This window comes from Suncus etruscus, chromosome 6, assembly GCF_024139225.1.
Source record: "Suncus etruscus isolate mSunEtr1 chromosome 6, mSunEtr1.pri.cur, whole genome shotgun sequence".
NCBI lineage: Eukaryota > Metazoa > Chordata > Mammalia > Eulipotyphla > Soricidae > Suncus > Suncus etruscus.
Genome location: NC_064853.1, coordinates 2379296 through 2406490, shown reverse-complemented (window position 1 = coordinate 2406490; position 27195 = coordinate 2379296). Strand labels below are relative to the sequence as shown.

Genomic DNA, 27195 nt, shown 5'->3' with positions numbered 1-27195 from the left:
CTGTCCTTCCTGGAGCTCGTGGTGCCCTCACCTGTGACCTTCGTACCTTTCAGCCCATCCTCATCCCTCAAAGCGCACAGTGTTTCCACACACCCTGCAGCCAGGTGCCTGGGGCTGTCCCAGATCGCCCGCCCTCACCGCATCAGTAAGGCTGTGTCTGTGTCGGTGTAGAGGCCCTCCTTGGGTGGGACCTGGGCAGCTGGGCCTGTGCTCTGCAAAGCTGCTGCCACTGCACACATAAGTTTAAGGCAGGTTGGGCCTGAGGGACAGTCTCATTGGGGACAGGAGATGAACAACAGGGCAGGAACACTGGACAGGATCCCCCTCAGCACTGTTTGGGCTCATTTGTGTCTAAATAGACGGACGGATGGACAGACAGGAGGAAGATGAATAAAAGGTGGGTGGGTGGTAGATGATGGAGAAATGGATTGGGGAATGCGTAGAAGAATACATCTATCCATGTTGGATGACTGGATGGAGAGGTGGGTGCAAGGATGAAGAATGACAGATCTGGGGCCGGGCGGTGGCGCTAAAGGTAAGGTGCCTGCCTTGCCTGCGCTAGCCTTGGACGGACCTCGGTTCGATCCCCCGGTGTCCCATATGGTCCCCCAAGCCAGGAGCAACTTCTGAGCGCATAGCCAGGAGTAACTCCTGAGCGTTACTGGGTGTGGCCCAAAAACCAAAAAAAAAAAAAAAGAATGGCAGATCTGTGAAGGGTGGACAAGTACGGGAGGGATGAATGAGCAGAAGAATGGATGACGAGTAGAAGATGATGAATGGATGATGGGTGAGAGGATGGATGATGGTTGGGTGGGTGGATGGATATATGGATAAATGGATAGATGAATGGATGGGTGGGTGGGTAGGTGGATAGATGGAAGGATAGGTGGGTAGATGGATGGGTGGATGGTTAGATTATGGATGATTGATGGAAGATTGGTGGATTGTTGGATAGATGGATGATGGGTGATGAACAGATGGTGGGTGTATGGATAGATGATTGGTGGGAGGATGGACGATGGGTAGATGATAAACAAACACATGGATGGATGGATGGATGGATGGATGGATGGATGGATGGATGGATGAGAGGGAGGACAAACAGTGAACATATCCCCCTGGTGACCAACCTCAGGGCTGAGCAGAAGAGAATCCTGCTGTTCCTCTGTCCACACTGAGCCCTTCTCCTCAACTCCGTACACCCTTAGCCCATCAGATGGACATTTGCTGCCCCTGTCCAGCACTGCCTCTACACCCCAGTGTCTGCCTCACCATTTATTTCTCTGTCCTAGACTCTGATGAAATCATGGGGTCCTGACAGTGAAGAGCCAGAGCACCCCCTTACCAAGACACCCCAAGGCTGCACTGGCAGGGCAATGTTTGGGGCATGTTTGAGCAGATCGGTGAAACCTTTCCCAAGGTGCCCAAATGACACTCCACAAGTGGCTCTAAACCCAATGCTAGTCTAACAGCGCAGACATTCTGGGGGCACTCAGACCAGGGGCACACACGGGTTGCCTACCTGCTCAGTCCCTGAGACTGGACACGCCTGGTTCCATCACTGCATCTGCAAATAAGCAGCTACCTGCACAACTGACCAGAGCAGTGCCAGGCAAAGGGGCAACCACCTCATCAGGTTTCCTGAGCTGGGCACTGAGGTCAGATAAGCTTGGGCGGGCTCCTGAGGTACACACATGCAAGCAGAGTGGTGAGCATGGACATGAGGGCATTGTGTGTTGTACATAAGAATGCATGAACACGTGTTTGAAAATTTGTATTGATGTACACACATGAATTCTACATACCCATGTGCATGAATGCACACACACAACCACATAATTAAGATTGTATGGCGTATGTAGGCACTGGGTGCATCTGCATGCTACTTGTCAGCATCCATGTTTACAGGCATGTATGCATAGATCTGTGTATGTTATGCTATAGCTGTGTCCATGTGAATGGCTTGTGAACATGAGTCCACACATATGTGTGAGCAGGGCAGGGGGGGTGAACGGAGGAACAGGAGGAGACAGTAAACTTTTCTGTACTTTAGCTGTTCGACTTGATCATTTGAGACCTTTTTTTTTTTTTTTTGCTTTTTGTTGTTTTTGTTTGGGGGCCACACCCAGCAGTGTTCAGGGGTTCCTCCTGGCTCTGTGCTCAGGCATCACTTCTGGTGGGCTCCGGGCACTATATTGGTACTGAGGAACAAACCCAGATGAGTTGCGTGCAGGGCAAGCGCCCCGCTCCCTCTGTCTCATCACTTGAGCACCTTGAGGCCATTTTGAACTTGGAGAAGAAGGCCAGGCCCCTCCACCCTTGACCACAACCTGCTACCCAGAGCTCGTGGGCTTGGCTCTGCTGGCACTGTGGGTCTATGTGGGCAGCTCAGCCTGTCTTCTGTCCTCCTCCTAGTGCCCACGCCCTGCCCTATGGCTCTCTGGCAGTGAGTCACCAGTGGCACCTGGGCGAGGGGCACATGTGGGAATCAGGGAGAATCCACCTCCTAGGAACCACTTCTGTTCCTGCATGGACCATGGTCTTCTGCCTGTGAGCGGTCATGGTGCTGAGAGTCTCCAAGTCTCCCTGTGGCTCCCCACGAGGATAGAACCTCCTTTGGGCCACACAGGCATCTCATTCCATTTCATGGGCTTCACAGCCCTGCCTTGCACTGAACCCGTCTCGGATCAGTCAGAGATTCCCCCATCTAATCCCCTGTGCCAGCCCACCCTGACCTTCTTGTCAGGGAACCCCTGGGCCTCACTGCTCTGCCCCCACCCTATTTGGCCCCTCCATATGCTGCACATGCCCTATCATGGGGAATTATGGAAACTGAGGCTGGGGAGGGGGTAGAGGGAGGGCAACTGGGTCATGCAGCTACCTCGGTCCTTGTCAACATTGTGCCTGTTCACTCCATGCCCAGCAAGTGTCCCCCAAGACTGACGTGACCTTGTCAGGAACAGGGTCTCTGAGGTGCCACTGGGCTACAATGAGGTGAGCATAACAGAGACAAACAAAGAGTCATTGAAAATGCTCCCCCAAACTGGGGGCTGAGGTGCCCTGGTGCAGGACGAGTTGGGATATCCTGCAGGGGTGGGTGAAGAGGGACAGGATGAAGTATCACCTGCTGTGGCGGAAATGTGCCCTGGTCAGAGTCTATGGAAAACCAAATAGAAGCAGCTCAGGGAACTCAGAACTGGACTCTTAGATTCTGGGGTCGGACCAGCTGTAAGAAGCACCGTGTAGAGCACTGAAACCAGAGTTACTTCATGCCTGAGTGTTACAGCTCTGAGCACTGAAGCCAGGGTCTACAGAAGAGCAGCAGTCTAGTGCCAGCTGAGTGGGCAGAGCCATGGCCTGACCACACGTGGGTCACAGCACGGCTGCGTGGACAGGTTGAATGTGGTCAGGGGCGTGAATCTGGCCAAGGAGAAGGTTGGAGTTGGAGGATCCTGCTCAGAGTTGGACTTCGCAGGAGTGTGCCCAGCAGGGCTCAGAACCAGAGCAGGAGGTACTGAGGTGGGGGGGGGGGTCATGGGAAGTCGGGGTGCTGGCACCTCATGTCTCATGCACTGCTGTAACCTGTCATGGGCAGTTCCACAGAGCAATGCCATGAGGAAATAAACCAAAGCACACTGTGGTCGCCTGATCAGACAGCGCCTACATCTGGCCGTGGGGGGTGGTGAGGAGAGCGAAAAGGCAGGGGAGAGGATGAGGCCTGGAAGGACTGTGCAGGCAGAGCTCGGGTATCACTCCCACCTGAAAACTGTGACCCCCGCCCCAGGGGACCCACATGGTCCTTGCCACACCCTTGGTCATTCCTGCCCCAAACCTGTGTCACTTTGGGCCCCACACCACTCCCCTGCCCTGCTCAGAGAGTGCCCCCAACCCGGAGGCGCTTAGGTGCAGCTCAGAACCTGATGCCATCCTTAGATGTGCCTCCATTTCTCCACCGGCAGCTTCCAGAGAGGCCACCACAGGCAGGGACGCAGCTTGCGCTTACCCTGACCTACATCCGCTTAACCTGTCTCCAACCCTCCAATCCATACAGGTCACAGGGGTGCACTTGGTGGGATCTGAGCCACTCATCCTGTGCTGTGCAGAGACCTCTAAAAACTGCCTCCCAAGGAACCAGCAGCTCCTCCCCCTTAGGCTACAGAGATGGGTGCGTAGAGGGTGTTCGTTCCACAAGGGAGATCCACAAGCACCCCCATCCACATCCTGTGTAGAGCCGGGCACCTCTAGAACCAGGGGCCCCCTCTAGAACCCCATGAGTCTTTAGAACCTGGCCAAGGCTCTCAAGCGTGCCCCTTCAGGCCCCTTTCACCTTCCTGTGCACCGAGAAGGGGCTATGAGAATTCAGGGCAGGAATCAGTTCATAAACTGCAACCTTGGAACCAGCACACATGTGGCACACACACACACACACACACACACACACACACACACACACACACACACATTCAGCTCCTTCTGTGCTCCCCACCTACTGGGCCGGCAGGCACAGGAAGTTGACAGCTGCCTGCAAACCCAGGGTGGGCTCAGGGACCCAGGTTCTGGCCTCTTTTCTTGTTCCCCAGACCCTTGGCCTGGGGCGGGGAGCATATGTGGCCAGTATCACACACTGTCCCTAAAAAACGCCTCACAGGGACTCTGAGCCCCAAAACCTGGGAGGGGAGGGAGCTCAGACTCACTGACAACTCGGGCTCCCTTTTGGGCCCAGCCCCCATGCCTGGGTGTGTCACTTTGGGCGAGTGCCCCACCCTCTTGGTGCTAAATGGAGACCCAAAGGTCTGTCCCCCTCCAAGCCATCATGACCTCCAGATGAAGGAAAAAGCAGCAGCGACTCACCAGATTCAACTCTGGAGCTAATTACACCCCCCTGGGAGTGAGAGGGGGAGGGAGGGAGGAGGAGGGAGGGGCTGGGAAGAAAGTTCCAGGCTCACCTGCATTCCTTGTTAATTTGGCCTTCAGGTGTTTTCTGTGGGGGCTGTGGGGGGTTGGGACACTCACCAGGGGTCCTCCTGTGCTCAGGGATCTAGAGGTGCTGGGTGGGGGGACATTAAGTTGCAGCCCACTTTTTCCTGCTGTGAACCAGCAGCTGCCGAGCTGTCCCAGCACAAGGCCCCGGTAGGTCTAAGGATGGGGGACTGGATGTGCCCTGTCAGTGACTGAGTTGAGGCGGGCCCCATGCGCCTGCACTATGCCAGCCCATAGGAAACGAGTGTGCAGGCTGCCTGCACTCTGATTGGAGCATCTCAGGCCCCCCTGCGTGCCCCAAGGCCCAGCCCCGCCTGTGGTCCACATTCGCAGGGCATCGTGCCCCAGAATCCTGAGCACAGAAACCAGAGCAAGAATGTTCGTGTTTCTATTTCTGGCTTCAACACAGACGACGCGTGTGGGCAGAGCATCATGCCAGAAGCTTCTCTGGTTTCTGGGAAACAGCGCCAGGACCTCGGCTCTCTCCAGCCCCTGGACTGGCCCATCTTGGATGCCCTAGTCCAGCAATACTCCCATCACCATCACTGCCCCATCACTATCCCTTTGGATCAAGGCCATGCCCCCCCCCCAGTCCAGCCCATAGATCCCCCTGACCTCTACACCTGCTGGGGCTCACAGGTGAACTGGTGACTGTCTGCCCTGGGTTCAGTCCTGGCTCAATCATGGCTGGACACTGGACGGCAAGTGACCCGGGGTCAAAGCTCTGCACTGAAGTCAGACAGTGGCTGTCCACTGTCCCCCTGTGAACATGAAGGACCACACACCCCGTCTCTAGGGACTGGGCTTCCTGCTGAGCTACGCAGATGGTGGTTCTGGGGAGATGCACCACCTCCAGGCTCCAGGGGATCAGGAAGTCCCATGAAGATTCCAAAGGTGAAAATTAGCATTTCAGCAGCTTTTTAGTTCTCCTGCCAGTGCCAGTGCGCTGAGGGAGCCAGGATCTGATCCTCTGTGAGGCACCCCAGTGGGGGAGGGTGCGGGTTATGGGGGTCCGGCTCTCAGGGCATAGGGAGGGGCAGGAAGAGCCGCAGGAGGCGAGACATTGTAGGATCTGGATCTGGAATCTGAGGGGTCCGGCTCAGCTTCTGAGGGGCTCAGCTATGCCCCAACTCACACCTCTGCTCGGAGTGCCACCCACGCCCAGGCATGTCCCTTCAGCTCTGCAAGTTTTCTTTTTGAGGGAGACTTTATCCAGGAATACTTAGTGACTGACTCCCAGCTCTGTGCTCAGGGACCACTCCTGGCATGATTCAGGGAGGACTCTATGGGGTGCCTGGGATAAAACCTAGGTCTGCCGCACGCAAGACAGGGTGCCCTTGCAGAACTGTCACTCTGGCCCTTGGAAATTCAGAGCGGGGGACTAAGGTGTGGGAAGCCCCTGAAAATAAATGGACCAGGCTAGCAAGAATCCCCCTAAGACTATGCCTTGCCCCTTTCCTGGACTCTATCACCAGTCTAGTCAGCCAACAGCCTCCACCCCCTTCTCTGCTACCTATCAGAGCCTGGTCCCTGGTTCCAGAGTCTATGGACATGTGGGCCATGAGCTGGGGATGGGGTGTGGTCTGGCCCTGCTGCCAGCAGCTCGGGCCTCCTTTTGCCAACACAAGGGGACCCCTTGACCTGCAGGAAGGGGCTAGGGGACAGGTAGGTCAGAGGGAAGCAGCTGTGAGTGTCCCAACAGGGAACAGGGCAGGGTGGACATTCGCCCATAAGTTCCAGCAGGCCCCAAGGATCGACCTGGGCTCCACCAAGGTCCCAATGCCCATTTGAGAAAGAGTTGTTCTGTGGGCCCAGTGTCCCCCTGTCCTTGTGAGTGTCAGGAAGGGGGCGGTGGATGAGGCCCCCCCTCTCTGTGTGATGCCCACAGGGACTGGCCTCCAGGGGCAGGGGAGGACATGGGGAGCAGGCGGCCGGGCGCAGATGGCAGCGTCTTGGAGAAGTATGAGCAAATGTCAGCGCCTCCGTCACTTGGGAGAATGTCGTGTTCTTGCTCCGCGGGCGGCCGCGCTGCTCCTGCACACGGCGGGTCTCTGTGCTCTGCAGGCGGCCGGGGGAGTGCAAGTAAAGCTTGATCCAGCCGCCCAAGCGGAGGCTGGGGGTGCAGACAGATGGGTGCATGGGGAGCAGGGAGTGGGAGCAGAGGGAGAGTCAGGGTCTCTTGGAGCTTCTGTACTTCCAGGACCCTTAGGGGCAAGGACAGGGGCAGAGACAGGGGACAGAGATGGGGTGGGCTGTCTGAGGAGCCATGACCCAGACCCTATGAGGGACTCAGGGAAAAAGAACACAAGTGACTGGCATCTTGTAGAAGGGACCATGGTGTCTCCCGAAGCCATGCCTAAGGTGGTGTTTGGGGCACAAGTGCCCTGTGGATGGCAAAGCAGGGAGCCCTATGTTGTGCTCTGGATTCCAGCCAGCAGGAGAGACTGGACAGGGACTCTCCAGAAACCACCTGTCCTCGGACACACCTAAGGTCACTTGCAAGGGCAGAGCCAGCAGTAGAAAGTGCTAGGCTAGAGCCCAAGATGGAGGGACAGCAGGACAGCTGGACAGAAGGACAGAAGTAGAGGCAGAAGCCAGAGATCCCTGGCCACCCATAGAGGCATCACATCCCATCTGACCCAGACTCTAGAGAGACCTGGACTGGCTCCCCTGAGCAGACACTCAGGTTTTTCCCAGAAAGCCCCCAACAGCAAGGAAAACCTCTATGCCCCTCTCCTCAGAATGAACCTCGAGAGAACCTTCCAGAAACTTCCAGAACCATCAGTCCTCTGGGTGAGGACTCAGTGTATCCTTATCCCCAGCCCCAAATTCCACTCTTGGGACCAGCAGGGGGCAGCTGACATGTCCTCGCCCATAGACAAGTGGGAAGAGCTGGATCCCACCCACAGTGGGTGCAAGGAAGAAGGGGTCCCCCAGCAGGATTTGGAACCCTGGGAGACATCAGGGCCCTTCACCCAGCGCCTGTGAGGGAGCCGGGTGTGGGGTGAGGGTCCTCAGTACAGTAAGGTGCACCCAGCCAGGGCTTTGCTGTCAGAGCCCAAGACCAGCCCAGTTTATGGACACAGCCCTTGGCCCTGGGTGCAACCCGCTTGGGAAGATGCAGAGAACCAAAGTCAAGTAAGGTCACAGTGGGTTCAGGCGGCAGGGTCAGATGTAGAGAGGATGGGCAGAAGAGGGTCGGGGTCCTGGCAGCACCCAGAACAGTCCTGATCCTGTACCAGGTGGCTAGACTTCAGCCATGCCACCACAGTGGGCAAAGACACCTCTCCAAAGAGCATGTGGGGGCTCTAGGAGATACCCTGGTCAAGAGCTGACTCCCACCCTGGGCACAGAGGGCATAGGACCCAACAGGCACAGAATACCGTGGGCACTGTGCCCTCCCTGCTGCTCCTATGTAAGGAATCTGGGAAGCTCCCCAATTTACGGGTTGCAGAGACTTGAAGGTAGGGGGAAGCCAGGACTGGACAGGACAGTTCAGGGGCACTAGAGCCCCAGAGAGTCACGACACAATGAGGAAATCAAGTCAGGGTCTGCAGAGGATCTCAACGGTCCCCACTTGCTGCAGCAGCAGCAGCAGCCAGTAGTCAGGAGGCAGGCAGCAGGGAATTGGGGTGCAGGGCCCTTCCCGCCATCCCCAAGCCTCACAGCTCCCCAGGGATACCCCTTTGAGCAGCGACCCCTGGACACCACCTACTGGCCAGAAGCTGGGCTGAGCCCATAATGGGGACATGGGAACATAGATGTCCCCCACCTCCAAGACCCCAGGCTGGGGCTGCCACCCAGAGGACCTGCTCTGAGGCTTCCCTGCTGCTGGAGGGGAACGAGACTTTCTCTGTTTTGTGTTTTGGGGACCATGTACAGGACCTAGAGCTGGGATGGGTCATCCCCCAGCACCCACAGGGCTCTTCGTGTCAGTAGGTACCTGGGACTCCAAGTCAGGCCTGGTTATGCCAGGGTGCCAGGGCATGTGCCCTAGAAGACACCAGCCCTCCACCCCTGCCAAAGAACCTTCCAGAAAGGAGGTACCTCCCACCCCTTCTTGGTTCTGGGGTGAGATGCAGCGGCCAAGCCCAAATCCTGGTCCCCATGGTGCTGAATGAGTCCAGAAACTGGGCCCCGGGGTGCCCACCTGGCCTGGACCTCACCACCTTGCTCCCTCTCAGAAGCTGTTCCTGCAGACCCTTGGCCTCACCCCTGCAGCATAGCAGGAACCTCACTGGTCTCATCCTGGGACTCTCAACCAAGTCCAGCCTAGCTCTGAGTCCTCTCACAAAAGTGAGAAAAGCCCAGCCCCCTCCACCAGGCAGCCCTTCTAGCTTTCAGATTCTCCTGCCCAACCCTTTTACGGTGCAGCCCTTCCAACTTCCAGAATCTCATATGGAACTTTCTCTACCATGCAGCCTCCAAAGCCCTCTACCGTCAGCCCCCCAGGTCCTGTGCTGGTACTGCTCCCTCCTCTGTGCTTGGCTCACTTCCCTGCCCCTTCAGGAAGGCACCTCCTTTTTATCCCTGATGCTCATCTCTGATCGGCCCAGCACTTCCCTATCCTGCTTTCCCCCAGAAACATCCAGTCCTGAGACCAAGGAGTCAGGCTCGCTGCCGAGTGTTCTGCGAACCGTCGAGGAGGCAGAAATGCCAAGAGGGCCCCAAGAGGGGGGCAGCTCCACAGCATCCCAGGACATGGAGGACCAGAACCCTGGTGGCTCCCAGGTGGCCCGAAATTCTTCTGCAAGAATCAAAGAAGCTTCCGGAGCCCTGCTGAGCTCTTAGAAGCAGAGTGAGCCCCGGGGGAGCCCTGAGGCCGCGGGGAGGGGAGGGATGCGCCTTTGGTGCTGTCTGTGGCAGCGGCACCTTAATGAGTCAGAGCCACCGTGGCTCTGTGCTTTGCCAGCACTGTGCTCAGCAAAAGCAAGGCATGTTCTCCGCAGAGAGCACAGCTGAGGGAGCCCTGCACCCCATCTCCCATTCAGGACACATCACAGCCTCGCCACCCTCCCATCCCTGAGACCCTCCGACACTTCCCGCCTCCAATCCTCCACACCCACTCAGACTTGGCCAATCCTTGAATAGGACGAAAGGCTCTCGCTCAGAGCGAGCAACCTATAAAGGGTCCATTAAAGGGGTGAGGGGTTTTCACAAAGATGGGGCGCATGTGTCTGCTGCCTGTCTCTGCCTGTCTCTGCTTTCTGTCTCTGCTGTCTGTCTCTGCTGTCTGTCTCTGCCTGTCTCTGCTTTCTGTCTCTGCTGGCTGTCTCTGCCTTCTGTCTCTGCTGGCTGTCTCTGCCATCTGTCTCTGCCTGTCTCTGCCTTTCTCTACCACCTGTCTCTGTTGCCTGTCTTTGCTGTCTATCTCTGCCTGTCTCTGCAGCCTATCTCTACTGCCTGTCTGCCTGTCTCTGCTGCCTATCTCTGCCTGTCTCTGCTACCTGTCTCTGCCTGTCTCTGCTGTCTGCAGCTGTGTCCAGCTCCTTCCTTCCACCCACCTGGCCGGCCCAAGATGTGAAAAGGGCCCCAGTATCACGAGCCTGGCACAGGGGATGGGGACAGGCACAGGTCAGCTGAGCGGAGGAGGGAGAACAGGACAGCGGCTGCCCCTGAGGCTGGCACCAGGACGCGCCAAGGACTGGTGTCCCTAGCGACAAGGACAAAGGGTCGCAGAGAAGCGTCCTTGGTACACACGGTGGATTTCTGTGTGAACAGGAGCGGCAGGAGAGGACGGAGGACAGAGGACACAGCGGTGTGTGTCCTTGGGGGGCAGGAATTCAGGATGGCTGAGAGTACAGGCCTGGAGCAGGGTTCCCCGGTCTCTCCTGGGAGGCTGGACAGGGAGGCAGCCTCCTGGAGGGAGGCAGCAGGCTAGCAGGTCCCAGGGTCTCGGGGGCCCCGAGCCACGCAGCCACCCCTCCTGGGGCCCCCATGCAGCTGGCCCGAGTCCCGAGTCCCCGAGGCTCACTGGAGCTTCCAGATAAAAGCCTGGGACGTGCTGCCCTCCGTGGGGACTGTCTGAGCCTCCAGCGTCACCCTGAGCTGACGCAGGGAGAGGCGAGGGGGGGCGCTGACCTCGGCTGAACCCGCTGCCCGCCTGCCACCCAGGGTGAGGCTGGCACATGCCCTGGACTTTGAGCCAGGTGATTTTCCATCCCTGGCAGTTCCTGGCGAGTGCCTGTTCCCTGTCCGCTCCTGCCCAGGGCCGCCCAGGCAAGGGCACTGGGGTGAGGCCTCTGAGTGGCCCCACGAGGGACCTTGGCCAACTCTGCAGGGGAAAATCAAAGCGGGGTGACGACATTGTCACCCTTGTCTTCATCACCATCGTACTGTTGCGATTTCACCATTATCCCCAACATCACCAGGATCACTATCATTTCCCCCATCATGGTCATCAAGATCTGTCACCACCATCGCCACCTTCACCATGGCCATCATGACCATCGGCACCGCCATCACTGCCACCATCACGCCATCTATGGTCTTCATCACAACTTATTGGCGGGAGGCTACACCGAGCAGCCTTCCCGGCTGTGGCATGGGGTGGGTCATGTCTGGAATCCGCCCCCCAGGCTCCCTAAGCTCCCCACACAGAAGGAGGCTGGGCACGGTGGGTGGGTGCCTCTGACCCCCCCAACAGCTGAGGCTTCCTGAGCCTTCACTTGTGGATGATGTTGGCAGAGCCCCTAAGGGTTCACTGCACCTGCCCTTCCTCTGCAGATGAGCACTGTGATGTGAGCACACTGGGGAGCAGAGTTGGTCCTCCATGGAGAGCTCCCCACTCCATCATTCCTGAGCAAAATCTCTGGTGAAAGGAACTTAGGTTGGGCGTTTTCCTGTGCCACTACCCGGGGCCTCGGAGCCAGGTCCCTGCTGGGTAGAGAACAGCCAGGACTCAAGGCTCTGTCTGCCCGCTGGGTGCCAAGCCCAGCATGGGGTGACCCCATGTTTGTCCCCAGTGCTCACTGACTCGGCACTGATTTGGGGAAAAATCCCTCAGCTTCGGGCTCATTCTACTGATGGAGGCTGCAGAAAAAAGTGAAAGATGCCCCCCGCCCCCACCAGTCTCAGACCCCAGACACTTCCCAGTGCTAAGCCAGCTGGCAGCTCAGCGGGTCCCCAGGGGAGCCCCTTTGAGACACATACCCACACCGAGGTGCCACGGCTCCTGCCTTTCACGTTCTGCGGTAGCTGGTCCCAAAATGCCTCTCCGACACCCCCAGGGCACGTGGTCCCAGCCACCCTGCCTTGGGGGGGGGTGCAGACACCACCCCCGGACCTTCTCTGGGGTCCTCCTTTCACTCTGGATGCAAAATCCATCTCTGAGCCTGCACACAGCCCACAACCCACAACACACGCATCTCTGCTCCAGAAATGAACACACACGATTTTCCCCTTTTAAACGTGTTTGACTGAACAGATGCAGGCTCTGTCAGGAGGACGCCGGCAGCCTTGGCCCAGAGAAGCATCTGTGGACTTGAATTTTCTGCATTCAAGGGTTAGTGGGCTAAGTCTGATGGGCCATCCTGACTGTGGAACCTTTGGGTCACAGACGTACGTGCGTGAGCAAAGACGCCAGGAAGAATGAGAGCTTGTCACTGGGCAGCAAAGGGACATTGCAGCAACAAACGTTCACTCGTGCACCACCCGCGGGGGCCTGACGGACAGCTGGGCCCCCCTCCCTGTGCACAGAGCAGGCCGGGGAAAGTGGGGGGACCTGCACTGTCCCCCAACAGCCTGGCCAGGCGCTTCACTGGCTTTCCTGGACTTGCTGCTCTCTAGGGAAACAGCCCAGACTCAGCAGCGCACTTCCGAGCGCCGTGAAGGAAGGAAGTAGGTCACGGCACGGCCACGCTGCCCGCTTGGTGGAAAGCTGCCCAGCCGGCCTACGGTTCACTGCAGTGGGTAGTCGGGGTGCTGCCAGGAGGCGCCGCTGGGAGGGGCACCTCCAGGGACCCCAAGAGACTTCCCCCAAGGAGCTGGATGCAAGCAGGGACATGGGGACCTCAGATGCTCAACTTCTGAGGGTTTGCATTCATTTCCCTATTACTGTTGGCTGGCAAGGCCCCATGGATATGGGGCAGAGGATGGTGGTCCCAGATTCTTGGGAGGGACATTCTAAACTGGGGCAAGGGTCCTGCCAGAATAAGGCCTTTGGAGAAACTGGACAATGAAGGACAGGAGGCAAAAGAAATCAAACAGCAAGGGCCAGAGCACAGTGGTAGGGTATTTGCCTTGCAAGCTGCTGACCCGGGACAGCCCCAGATTCAATCCTCGGCATCCCATATGGTCCCCTGCTCACCATCAGGAGTGATTTCTGAGAGCAGAGCCAGAAGTAACCCCGGAGTGCAGCTGGGTACGGCCCAAAACCAAATCAAACCAAACAAGACAAAATAAAAATCAAACGTCACAGGAGAAATCCTGCCAAGCCCAGACACAGCTGACCACTGACCACGGTTGTTGCTGACAACTGACTGCTGACCACCTACCACTGACCATTGAGCTCTGTCCACCGACACTGGCCACCACTGCTGAACACCAACCACTGGCCATTGACTGCTGATCACTGGCCAGCAAGCTCTGAGCACTGACCCCTGACAACCAGCTGCTGTCCACTGACCACCGATCGTTGACACCACAGCCAGAGCCGAGTCTCCCCTCTCAGTAGGAGGGACCATCTCACACCCCACATCAGGGTGCAGAGGAGTTTGGGCCCAGAGCTTGAAGTGCCTGTTCCTCAGGGGTCCTAGACCCATGTGGGGCTAATCTGGGGTCCACCAGCAGCCTCTGTCCAGCAGGGGTCATGGCGATCAGGGCTCTAATGAGCCACTTCCTTTCCAGCAAGCCGGATGGCACCAGGCCTGGGTACCTGCACACAGGTACAGGGCACAGAAGGCAGGGCAGTGGGAGGCTAGCCAGGGGCCCTCACAGTGCACAGTGCCTCCCAGATCTGCCAGCCTGTCCACCAGCCCCACACACATCCACGAAGGACGTCCCTGCATCACCCCACGACGCCCCCACAGATGACCCCAGGGACCCCCGACAGCTGTGCCCTACCTGAGCTCTCCCCCAGGATCCGAGGGGGTTTGACATCAGTGCTGGGCCGCGTGGACGGCTCCGTGGTGCTGGTCCCGAAGGGGAACCGACGGCCGGGACCCAGCGGCTCCGTGGCACCCTGGCTCTGCAGCGTGGTGGCCGGGGCAGCAGCAGTGGCCGTGGAGACGGTGGTGGCCACGGTGGTCTTCCGGGCAGGGGGCACAGGGGGCGCGGTGGGGGCGAAGGCGCGAGCGACCGTGTGCGCCTCGGGGGCCTCCTCCTCGCCCGTGGGTCCCCACGCAATGAACTCGGGCTCCAGGGTGGGCCGGCCGGGCCTGAAGTCAAAGGTGCCACCCAGGGCGGCTGCTCGGAGATGCCGCCGGCCTCGGCTCAGCATCTGCGGGTCCGTGGGGGCTGAGCTGCCCGCCGGGGACGCCACTGACACGGCGGACGCTGCTGAGCCCAGGGATGTGCTGGCTTTGGCGGCAGCGGGGGGCTTGGTGAGTCCCCCCTTGGGCACCAGCGCGCCCACCTGGTCCCGGGGTCTGTGTGCCCGCCGGGCCCCGCGTGGGGTTTGCATGGGGCCGTGGGCACGCGGCGGCCTCGGGCTCCACACGGGGGTGGGCACACGTGTCGGGGGTCCCACGCGCAGCCCCCACAGGCGGGGTGGGCGGCTGGGCGGCCGCAGCAGGAGCCGGAACTCGGGCCCGGGGCCCAGCGCCTCGCAGGAGGGCAGGTCCATGGCGAGCTGGAACATGGCGAGGACGATCCAAGCTTGGCCTCCCAGCGCGCTGCCCGGCCAGCGGAAGGACATGCCACTGTGAAGATAGACACGGTCAGAGAGAGAGGCAGAGACAGAGACAGACAGAGATACAGACAGAGAGGCACAAAGAGAGAGAGCTCCATCCCACAGACCATCCAGCCTATGGAGCAGCGAGAAGTTACCCCCAAGGATGGTAGGGGCACGCTGGCTCTCAGGACACCCCCAGATGACCCTGCAAAGAGGCTTGGGGCTTCAGGCACTGCCCACTATCGATGCCCATATCCCCACCCACGGAGGCCCAGAGGAAGAAGCAGGTGCGGGGTTCACGACCCCACCAGCTCCCCTTTCTCTGAGGGTAGTGGTCTCGGAGTCACCACATGGTTGCTGCTGTGACTGGGTCCCCCCATGTCTCCAAGGCCACCCCTTGGCCCACAGGCTGGGCCTGTGCTAGGGACCCCGGCTTTGGTCCCCTGCCCGTGGCTGCCACAGGACAGCACAACTCATGCCTGAGGAGGTATGTGGGGGCACCTCTGCCAGCAGCTGAGAGGGCTGGGTGGGGGAAGGGAGAAGGGACGGGATGGCTAGGGGAGATGAGAAAGGTGAAAAGGAATAGGAGAAGGGGAGATGGGAAAGGGAGGGCAGATGTGGAGGGAAGAGGAGGGGAAACAGGAAGGGTAGGGTGAGGTGAGGAGAGAAGGAATGGGGAGGAAGGATGGGGCAGAAAAGTAAGGGGTGAGGGTGATGGGGAGGGGTGAGGTCGGGAGGGGCGAGGCTGGACTGAATAGGGGAGAGCAGGGGTGAAGTGAGGAGGGGAGTGAGGGGCAGAAGAGGGGAGGGGTGAGAGAAGGGGGAGGGAAGGAGAGGGGAAGAGAAGGGAGAAGTGAGGAAGGGTGAGGAATGGAGGGTGCATCTCCTCCAGCAGCAGGTCCAGGACCATCCATCGGGCAGCACCTCTGAGTGCAGGTGGGGTGGGGTAGGGGAGAGGCCACAGGCCATGAGCCTTGATAGGGATTGCAGGGATGGGGGACAGGACCCCGAATCCAGGGCCTTGAGCAGGTGCTGAGGCAGAGTCACACATGTGAGGACAAGAGGGCATAGAAAGGACACATGTGAGACATATCTGTGCACATGTGTGTGGCAGGCACATCTGTGTGGTGGCGTGTGCATCCATGTGCAAAGAACTGGCATCAGGCATGTCAGTGAGCACTGTGTTGTGAGCAAGAGACCACGGACGTGCCCAAGAGCACGTGTTGGCTGGATGGGCAGCTCCAGCTCCAGCCACTGTCCCACTGAGGAACCAGGCTGGTGGGTGAGTCTTGGTGTGTCCGTGCTTCCTTCCCCAGTCCACTGTCTCTGAGCTGACCCCTTGTTGCATGTCAGCCCCTGAAGAGGTTGACAGATGGAGGATGGAGGATGAGGTCTTTCCCCTCCAGCTCGGAGCACGCGTCTGCCACCCTGTCCAGCCACGGTTCTGAGGTGAAACGGCGGGAAAACAGCTCGAAGACAGTCAGGCTCGTGGAAATATTAGCTTTACTCGGTGGACAAGGCTGAAGTCCAAAGCCTCAGCTTCAGTTCCAGCAAAAAAGCCTCGGCCTTCCACAGACCCTTGTTTTTATCCCCCAGAGTCAGGTACCAACCCAATGGTGGGATCAGATACCAACCAATGATGGAAGCAGAATCAGGTCCTACCCTAGGGTGGGGGCAGAATGCCAGGTCACACCCTAGGGTAGGGCACAATCACCAATCAGGTTAGGGTGAGTAACATAGTAATCCCCTAAAATATTTACATACACAACAACCCCTCTCCCTGAACCTGGACCAGGTGGAACAAGATATGTAGGGAGTAGCACTGAACCTACAGGACCACAGAGGCCATGAGAGCCAAGAAAGTGCTCCTCTGAGCAAACCAAGGCTCAGCTCAAGGTGCTGACTCGTGGCCTGCAAGTTCCCTCGAGCAGTTCGTGTCTCTGCTCCAGGCCCGCCCCTGTATCAGGCACGGCACAGACCAGCTGAGGTCAGCAGGGCCCTCACAAACACACACCTCCCAGAGAGCAGCTGGGAAACTGAGGCACAACTCAAACCTGGGCTCCCTCTGCACATCCCATACAGCAGCCCCCACAGCCCCTGCCCTGAAATCCTCAGCAGTCTGATGAGGAGCAGCAGAGCCTGGTGGGGGCCGGCAGGTCTCCCCAAGAAACACAGAGCCGCTCCCTCTGCCCCCACAACTTCTCAGGCAGGAGGGAGCCTCTTGCACCAATCAATCAACACGGGTCTGTCACCATGGAGACCACGTTTCCTTCCCTCATCCAGGAACTGAGCTGGGCCCCTCCCAGCCAGCCTCAGGAAAGAACCAGCCCCAGAGGTCCCCACAGACACCCCTAAGCCAGAAGTTCTAACCGGAGCTCTCTGAGGACCCCCCTGTGCACTAGCTCGGCCTGTGCTGCCTGCGGGGGTCCCACCACGCCTGAACCCACCTAGGCAGCTTCCCAGATTCTCTTCCTGCTGGGCCCCTGGTGATGGAAAGGCTCCAAGGATCCCTAGGGAGCCTCAGGTCTCTACCCCCAGGAAAGCACCAGGATTTGCTGAGCACCTTGTAGGGGGTGATGACCCCTGTCCCATCCACGGGACCAGCACTGACAGCAAATATGCAGGACTCTGCCCAGATGGGAACGGAGCTACTGGGGTTTGTGGGGATACTGAGGCATACAAGGATTGGTCCAGCTCCTAGGGCCATGCAGGACAGCTGAGATATCACAACGTCCCAGAGCGAACGTGGGGGCAGAGATGTGGCTGGTGGCAGACAAGAGCACTGCCAAAGCCATGAGGGAAACGGGTGGGTGACAATTTGAGCCCAGTCCCCCGGCCCCCCATATCCTCTCCGAGCCCCTCAAAGTGGCTCTGACATCCTCCCAGCTCGCTCCTTCCTGAGCCCCTTGAAAATCTCAGAAACTTTAGGCAAACACACTCGAGGTCTCTGCCCGGGACAGGCTCTGCCCAGCCCAGGCACCTCATGGCCCTGCTGGACCCCAAGTGTGGGCGCTCAGCTGGGCCCAGCAGGCAGAGGCTCTGCCTAGAGCCCCTGGGCATCAGCGGGCACAGGACTGGGGGTGCCAGGTGGGGGCACCCTCTCCACTGACTGTCCAATATTGGCTCCTGTGGAGAGGCCTTGGGGTCCCCCCAACAGGGAAGCAGACAGGTTTCAGGCTTGACACAGGACTGGGAAAGTGGAGTAGCTGGGCCATGTGTCCAGTCACCCCACATCCCATCACCCCCATGCCCCCATTCCCCACTGCCCCCTTCACTCCAGTCCCTCAACTTCACATAACCTCTGGCCCAGGCACCTCTGAAAATGCTGGTTCTGGTATCTCTCCGCTTCTGGGCGTGTCTCCTCCAGACAGTGCTCCGAGGCAGTCAGGGCTGGGGGATCTGGCCTGGATATACCCCAAGATTTGCTGCTGGAAGCAGCCCTGAAGCCCTTCCCCTGGCCATGGGGGACCAACTCCTTCTGAGTCCACAGGAGATTCTGGAAGATTCAGGGACACTCAGGTAGGGGATGGCCTGGCAGGGCACAGCCAACACTAAGCCAAGAGGCTGTGGTAGCTGCTCTTCAGCCCCTCAGCCTTGACCTAGGGACCCCAGGAACATTCGGGCCTAAAGGACGCTGCCTGGGTCTATGGGGAGGTTTGTCCTTCCAAGGTGGGACGACAGAGCCAGGAGGGTCTCTGGGGACTGTGTTTCCCACCACTGTTCTGGCCCCTGTTCTGTTCTGTTCTGGCCTCCAGGTCTGGGCTCTGGAGCAGTTGTGGGTCCCCAAGACTGCTTGTCCACTCTGACTCAACTGCTGCCCAAGACCCACTTTTGTCAGGCCTCTGCCATCCCAAAACCAGGCCTAGGGAGAGGCCCCAATGTCTGCAGGAGAGGCATACACAGGCGTGGCCAGAGAGAGGTACCTCATGGCCCAGAGTTGGAGGGGGGCACAGCTGCCTCCCCAGCAACCCTGGGTCTGAAACGGCAGATTAGGGGATCAGGGGAGAGAGAAGGGGGCTCTGGGCCGAGCAGGGAAACTGAGGCCTGAAGTCCCACAGCATCGTCTACACCCCCTGTGGAGGGACACATCTGTCCTGATGCTTGTGTGGGTGGCGACAGATCCAGAGAGATCTGGGGTCAGGGGCAGGACACAGATAGGGCCGAGATACATGGGGTGACCCAGGCCCCACCCCAATGCCAGAAGCTCCACTTCCCCATCAGGAAAGGAGACAGAAATGGAATCTGAGCCCTCAGGAAACCAACCACCCGCACAGACCCTCAACCTCACCCCTGCACAGACCCCAACCTCACACCCTCACCCCTGCACACACCCCGCCCTCAACCCTGCACAGACCCCCCCATACTCACCCCTACACACAACACCCACCCTGACCCCTGCACACATGTAACACCTCACCCCTATACACACCTGCCACCCTCCTTCCTGCATAGACCACACACACAAACCCCCACCCTCATCCCTGCAGATTCCCATCCTCACCCCAACACAGATCCCCAGCCTCACCTCTCCACAGACCCCTGCACAGACCTCCTGCCCTCACCCCTGCACAGCCCCCCCCTCAAGAGAGCTTATGCAAAGATCTATTCACTCCAGTATTCAGGAGCTGGCAAGACTCGGGGTCCAAACAACACCCACCCCCCCCCACCCCCGGAAACACAGGTGCCTCCTTATACCAGGGCCCTGGATGTTCTGGGCTCGGCAGAAGGAGGGGTAAGGCCTGAAACAGGCCTGGAAACTGACCCATGAGAGACCCAGACACATCACCCAGCAACTTCCAAGTGATAGGCAGCTGCCAGAGTCAGTGTGGGAGGGAGCAGAGACAGGAGGACCTGGCCGAGAAGGGAGGAAGTTGAAGGACTCTCAAAGAAGTGCTCACATGGGCCCGGAGAGATAGCACAGCAGCGTTTGCCTTGCAAGCAACCGATCCAGGACCAAAGGTGGTTGGTTTGAATCCCGGTGTCCCATATGGTCCCCAGTGCCTGCCAGGAGCTATTTCTGAGCAGACAGCCAGGAGTAACTCCTGAGCACCGCCGGGTGTGACCCCCCCCCAAAAAAAAAGAAGTGCTCACAGCCACCTTCTAAACACCCCCAAATGGTTTGGTCCCAACACAGGACACTGGTTTCAAGTGTGTGGGCTTCTGTCCTCAGTGTGGGAGCCTGGCATGGCTTTGGGGGAAGAGGCCAACAGAAAAGTCCCTTGGGTCTTTGGGGGGTCAACCAGGAGATCCCCCAAAGGAAGTCTCTTTCAGATTTGGGGAGTACCGCTGAGCCCTGACCCCGTCCCAGCCTGGCGGAGGCGGAGGCAAGAGAACCAAGTAAGCAGGCTGGGTTGACCAGATGGCCAGTCCTGGCTGCCAACAGCACAAGCCCAGAAGTGGGGTGTTTGTGGGGGAAAGCTGGGGACCCCAGGGACAGACTCACCATGCTGGCCCCATACCTGGGGCTGGAGAAGAAGCTCTGCCCACACCCACAGGCCCATTGGTCTCAGACCACCCACCGTGGCAGCTGCCTGGGCTCTGTCAGTGGGAGACAGAAATCAGGAGCAGCTTGGAGACCGTTTGCAAAGAAACCTTCGCAGCCAGGCACCTGCAGATCCCCCAAATCCATGCCTGGCGGACGCAGGGAGACGCAGAAGCCTGTTTATTTCCTCGGGCCTGACACTTGTTTCATCACTGGAGGCCGTGGCCACGTTTAAAATGCAAAGCAGGGCTCAGTCCTCGTAGCTCACTCGAGGACGGGGTCAGATAATGTGTCGGCGGCTCAGAAAGAACAAGGTCGTGTCCTTGGGCCAGAGATTAAGGCCCTTCGCAGCTCCTGGTTTGGGACGCCATCAAGCTTGCACAGAGGGTGGGGGGATTATCAGGAGGGCCCTGGGAAAGCTCCACAGTCAGGGATGAGGCCCCATGTTCCAGGGGCAGGGGAGGGAGGGAGAGAGGGAGGACGGAGTCTTTATACCTTCAGGGCTAGCCAGGTTTTTGTTTCTAATTTTGCTTTTCTGCTTTTGTCTGGGGAGCACTCCCAGTGATGCTCAGGGGTCATTCATTACTGGCCATGCTCGGGGAACCCTATGAGATGTCAGAGATCGAACCCGGGTCAGCTGAGTGTAAGGCATATGCTGTCCCCACTGTGCTATGGCTCAAGCCCATGTTCAGACGATTGTTTTTGTTTTGCCAGTCCCAGCAGTGCTCAAGGGAGATCCTCCCTCTGTCCCAGTGAAGAGGAAGAGCACAGGTCCTGGAGCACAGCATTTTCCCTGCCAGCACTCAGGGAGCACTGAGGGGGAGCCCCCAGAGTCCTCGTCACCAGCTGTAACGAGGCCTCCCCAGAACACCAGCTGGAAATGCACATCCCCGGACCTAAGCATGCCGTTCCGTTTCTCGGACCATGGCGGCCAGCTGACCCCTCTGGGTTCCCTCTGGTGGCTCCAGACACTGGCCACTGGCCACTCCTGTGTCCTTGGAGCAAATATATGAGCCTGGTGCTGGCAAGAGGCCCAGAGAAAGTGAGGAGTTCGGAGGTCACACAGTGGAGGACCCTATTCTCAGCTCTCACCTGGATTCCAGACTCAGGGCTCCCTAGAGTGGGGTTGCTGCAGCCCAGCCTCAGGTGTAAGAGTGCTGGGGTCTGAGCAACAAGGGGCTTGGCAATGGCAACCCTGCCCCATGGGAGGGGGACTATCATCCCCTTAAACATTATCTGTAATGTCAGCCACCACCATCACCATCTCGTCACCATCACTAACAGCCCCAGCACCTCCTACCCCACCATCAACCTCAACCTCATCACCAACATCCCCTCTTCTTCCTCTTCCTCTTCCTCTATATCGCCTCCCTTTGCCTCCTTCCTCCCATCTCATGTAGGACTCCATGAGGCCAATGGTTGTCAAGGGCCGGGGGGGGGGGGGGCGGTCTAGGAGATGTGAACCCAGGCAACTATCAGTGCATGAGTCCCCTGGGCTGGAGGAAAGGAGAGAGAGAGACAAAAAGAGAGGGAGAGAGGAAAGAGGAAGACACGAGAGAGGGAGGAGAGAGGAGAGCTAGTGAGAAAGTGATGGGTTCACAGCACCCAGTCTGCACTAGTTGCTACCCCAACCCTGACCACAAGCCCCTCCTCTCTCCCTCTGTGCCTCAGTTTCCTTGCCTGTCTAGGGGAGCTGAGGGTGGGCTGGATCACAACTGGAATGCGGGATCCAGAGCAACTTTCACTGTGAACCCTGTAGGGGACACTAAGGCAGAGCCCTGTGGGCTGCAGGATCACAGAGTCTGAGAGACCCCAGGGTCCCCTCCAGGCTGCAGCCCCGAGAGCAGACAGTGCGAGGGCCGAAGGTAGGCTCGGAGCGGGAGAGCCAAGTTCGGCCTTTCTGTGCCCAGCAAGGAAGGAGCCAGGCGAGGCCAGTTGCTGGACTCACTGCTCTGAGCCCCCTCACAGTCCACACAGATGCACCACCCACCTTCAGAGCCCCAAATCCCACCCATCAGTTGTCAGTTCCACTGCAGGGCCCATAACCTGCCCCCCTGCCCCTTCCTGGCTGAAGCAGAGGATGTGCCAGACCCTCCTGACCTGGCCACTAATCCACCACCTCTGTCCAGTGCTCCCAGGAGAACTCAGGTAAGTCTGCAGTGGGCACAGCCTGGACCCTGGTGGACACATTGTGGGTGATGCCCGCACAGACCACTGGGTGAAGCCTTCCCGCTAGCTCAGCAGTGACCATGACCCCATTTTGAGGCCGCCCACCCGAGGCCCCTTGCTGTGGACTCTGGACGGAACCATCAGGAAACAACCATTGTCTCTGCAGCTCCGGCAATCCGTGCCCGGTCCCCTCCCCCCCCCACCCCCTGCGACATCTGAACTAAATGATGGGGCCTCCAGCTGGAACTGGGGCGGATTTGGAAATATTGCGAAGATAAACTTCGGAGCAAGTTTTGTGGGAAATAGAGTGTTTTCCGCCTCCCGATATTGGTTTAGAATCCTGGGGGGGAAGCGTTAAATAAATCAAAGAGACAGGTGCAGGTTTTCGATTAAACAGCCAAACTCGTACAAAATCCCTTTGTCTAGACTGGACAAGCCCCGAGTGTCGCTGCAGTCTGATGAAACGCGGCTCTGTCAGCCCGGCGCTTGGCAGAGCCTGCCTAGGCCCGAGTTTGCAGAAGCCCTGGGCACAGGGCAGGAGTGCCATGACCATAACAGGAGCTGCCACCGGCCACCAGGCTGCGTCCCATCTGCCAGCCTCAGGCCATGAGGCAGAGGCAGCACTCAGGGGCCCCACCAGGGCTATGGGGGCCTGTCTTGGCCGGGGCACAGAGGTCCAGGCTGGGCTGCATCTGTCTGTCTGTCTTTCCGTGAGAGTCCTTGATGGTCTGCTGGGCACAGGGGAGGCCACTTAGGGTCAGAAGTCCCCATTCTCTCACCCTTAGGGATCCTCAATTTTCAGGGGGTTCCAGGTAGGGCCCTGGAGGTCCATTTCTACACTGAGCGTGTCTTCTGGGGTCATACACAGAGACACAAGGATACAGGGCACAGCCCAGAGAGCTGTGTTGGTGCCTGGTCCCAGAAAGAAGGGAGTGTCTCTTCCAGCGGCATCTCTGAGTGTTTTTGTGACTCTCCTGGGTCCAGGATGCAGGCCTGGGAAGCAGCAGGAGAGTCCAGCCATGACCTCGGGGCCTTGGGCTGTGCACCAGTTGGGTCTCCAGAGAGCACTGTCTTGGGAGGGTCAGCCAGGATACACGAGTCCCTGGGATGGGTCACTCTACAGGCATGACCCCAGGACGAGTCTACTACAGTTACCCTTCAGCTGGAGACTTGTGACCCAAGGGGAGAGATCCCCACCCCATCTCTGCAGTTTTCTGCTCTGCTCGGCCCTCAGGGGGACTCAGGGCATTCCAGAGACAGATATGAATTCACATATATACACATATGCACATACTAGCACATGGAACTATACACAGAGGCACATGTGGAAACATGCCTAAGCACACACACATGCAGCATACATATGTGATCACACATACACGCTCACACAAGCAGGTGGGGGAGGGGAGGATGTGGATGGGGGCACCTCTAGGGAGAGAAGAGAAGTCGGAAAGAGGCCGCCCCAAAATGCTACTGGTGAACTTTGCTCCCCAGACTTATGTTGGTACCAATGCCAATGCCCATGCCTGATGCCAATGGCCGTGCCTGACAACCACTGGCTCACACTCAGGCCCAGCTTTCTTATCCTCAGGAGTTCCGGGAAGTCCAGCCAAGGGCAAAGAAGCTCGTCCCAGCCTCTCACGTTGAACCCCACAGCCCTGAGCCAGTCAGAGCCCAGTTTCCGCTGCTGGTCCCCCGAGCCACCCTCAGCCACTGGGGGCCACTGCTCTGCCTCTCGGGGACAGAAGTTGGGACCTCACGACTAGGGTCTCCCTGTGCACCTGCCATGATGGACAAGCCTGAGGTGCATGGGACAGGGTGGGGGTTCTCCGGGCTACGAATCACCACACCTGCCACTCGAATGGGTGCCAGAGCCCCGCTGGACACAATGCCCAAGTTGGTCCTATCTTTCTCGAGAGTGCACTGCTCTCTGCAGGCCACAATGTGAGCACTGATGGGAGAGCACTGGTGGGGGAGCACAAATGGAGGAGCAAGAATAAGGAGTACTGATGGGGGTCACACATGAGAGAGTACTGATGGGAAGCAGGAATGAAGGAGCACAGTAGCGGAGCACAGATTGGGGAGCACAGATGGGGGAGTATTGACTAACTAACCACAAAGACACTGCTGGAAATACCCACATGTCCTGCTGTGGCCCTGGGGTGTCCACCCAGCACCCTCAGACAGGTTCACTCTGCTGCACTGACACCCCCTGAGTCCCAATTTCCCCCCCCCACCCCCGAAACAAAATAGAAGGAAAAAGAACGTTCTGGAAATCCCCACAGCAGGTCGGTTTAGCTCTTCCCTTCTGGCATTTTCTGGGCCATCTCCCGCTGGGTCCTCAGGGGAGGCAGTTCCGATGGAGGGAGGAGGTGGGGTGGGGTGGGTAGAGGGTAAAGGCTGTTCAGCTCCAGTCCCAGCTCAGGGGCCAGAATTCAGGGCCCTACAACCCACCAGCCCACGCAGCCTCACGCAGTTCATGAGGAGAAACTGCAGCTCGAATCAGGGCTCGGGGCCGGTTACCAAACCCTGTGTCTCCCACAGGCCCCGAGGCAGCTCCCTAGAAGGACAAACATCGGCCCAGGAGGTTTCTGGCCATGGGGGAGAAGTGTGAGGGAGCAGCCAGGTCGAGAGGGTCTGAAACTCCTCCCGAAAAGCGCTGATCCTCCTCCCATGGCTCCCGATCCCTCTTTGGTGGAGATGAGAGAAAGGGCCGCCTGCTCCCTAGAGCAGGGAGAACAGGAGGGGACAGAGTCCAGGTTGGGGGGGGGGGGACACAGTTAGGAACACAATTTAGGGAACAAAGCTTGGGGGGACACATTTCAGGGTTGCGAGTCTCGGGCGCCATCAGCAGCCCTCTCATCCGGGAACCCCATCCCTGTCCTGTACATCGGGGAGTGGGGGAGCTGCACATTGGCCCTAGAGATGGGCACAGCCTCTACTCCACCCTGGCAGCTGCAGCAAGCTGGCAACCAGGTACCCCGTGGAGCCCAGACACACACACACACACACACACACACACACACACATGCTCTCACACACACTCCGACATCTGTCCCCAAAGGCAGAGCAGTGAAGCCCCCCCCCCCGCCCCTGCCCTCCTCAAAAGCGCCTCCACCCATCTCACTGGACCACTGACCGCTGAGACCCACCCCAGACACTCGTGGCAGCTGTGGGTGGCACCTGCCCTGCCCTGCCCTGCCAGCCTCCAGCCACTTCTCCAGGTAGAGGCCCACCAGGACCTCAGTGAGGGACTCCGACTCTGGTTCTCGAGGATTCAGCCTGACTTGCGGAGGAGCTGGTTGGGGTCACGTCCTATGGGAAAATCCATCGAGCTAGGCAGCGATGAACTTAACCCTGTCAGTCCTTTCCTGTGCCCAGGACCACCAGGGTCCCCCACACTGGCCCTCGGGGCAATCCCACCCTTTGCTGCCCTGCAGCCTGGGTGGATCTAACTCAGTTAGCATCTGTGTGACCCTGAGAAGATGCTCACCCTCTCTGGGCACTGGCAGACCAAGAGAAGTGTCAATGTGACCGAGTGATGTTGGCTGGAGATGGGAAGGAAGTGTTCTGTGATCTAAGTCGCCCTGGACACAGGAGCCAATAAGCACCCGGACAAGAATGGTGCTCTTATAGCAGTGCTCTTCCATCAGCACAGATAACACACAGGAAGGGGGGGGCTTTCTATGGTTCTGGGCACCCCCACCAGGTCCTGCACAGGCTGCTGAACTCTCTGTGGCATCTTTTGTTTTGGGGTGGGGAGTTTGGACCACACACAGTAGTGCTCAGAGGTTACTCCTAGCTCAGTGCTCAAATTGCTCCTGGCAGGCTCAGGTGACCCTATGGGATGCCGGGGATCGAACACAGGTTGGCCAAGTACAAGGCAAACGCTCTCCCTGCTGTGCTCTCGCTCCTGCCCTGTGGCATTTTCTTACTACTGAGTCACTACCAGCCCTGAGGGCAAATGCCCAGCAGCCGACCGGCCCTTGGTCCTCTGCCCACAGTTGCCAGCCTTTGGCACCAAGCTCATGCCGCCAACTGCCCGGCAGGCAGAGGAAAACAGACCCTCCTGCCACTGGGTAAGTCTCTGGTCACCGCTCCCAAGCCCCATCTGGAGGGACCTCAGAGACCCCGGTGCCAGACATTCCACGACTCGGGGCAACTCCCTCCACCCTTCTGGGATCAGCCCCTTTGGGGTTCAGTGTTTCATGGCATGAGGGACACGCTGGAGAGCCCCAATACCCTCGGTCACAGGAAGGACCAACCAAGGGTGGGGGTCTCTGCCAGGGTGGAGGGGCTGAGAGAGCAGCAGGCTGGGGTGCAGGGCGGGGGTCCAGGACAGCTGTCTGTGACTCCAGGGTCTGGACCGAGGCAGGACCATCCCCTGTACCCAGCAGACGCTACCGTATGCTAGGTCCTGTGGGAAATGAGATCAAAGTATGCAGCGGCTTGTGAGCTCAGACCTTACACAGAGTCGAGGCAGCATGAGCCCACCCCTGGGAGAACACCCCAGGGAATTAGGGGGACCCCAGAGCACTTAGAATCAGGCTATAAGGTGACAATGGCCAGACGGAAGCTAGTTGGCCCAAGTCACCCAAACCTGTACTCATCATGGCTCATAAATGACCCAGAACTATATTTGTCATTGTTCGTACATGACCCAGACCTGTACTTGCCAGGCGGCTCATGCATGATCCAGATCTATTCTCACCATGGCTCATACATGGCCTAG

The 27195-nt window shown here is 58.6% G+C and overlaps 1 protein-coding gene across 4 annotated transcripts in view; it reads right to left on the bottom strand.

The window, feature by feature from the left end:
* Window positions 1-27195, bottom strand: part of AJAP1 (adherens junctions associated protein 1) — a 49267-nt gene that overhangs the window by 10114 nt on the left and 11958 nt on the right. For 3 of the 4 annotated variants that reach the window (XM_049775349.1, XM_049775348.1, XM_049775350.1), the window contains exon 2: window positions 14044-14840. In XM_049775349.1, the coding sequence (XP_049631306.1) occupies window positions 14044-14836 (793 nt within the window). In that variant the 5' untranslated portion in view covers window positions 14837-14840. Of the gene's footprint in view, window positions 1-14043; window positions 14841-20443; window positions 20463-27195 lie in introns of those variants that run through there. The other variant, XM_049775351.1, reaches the window with a different exon arrangement.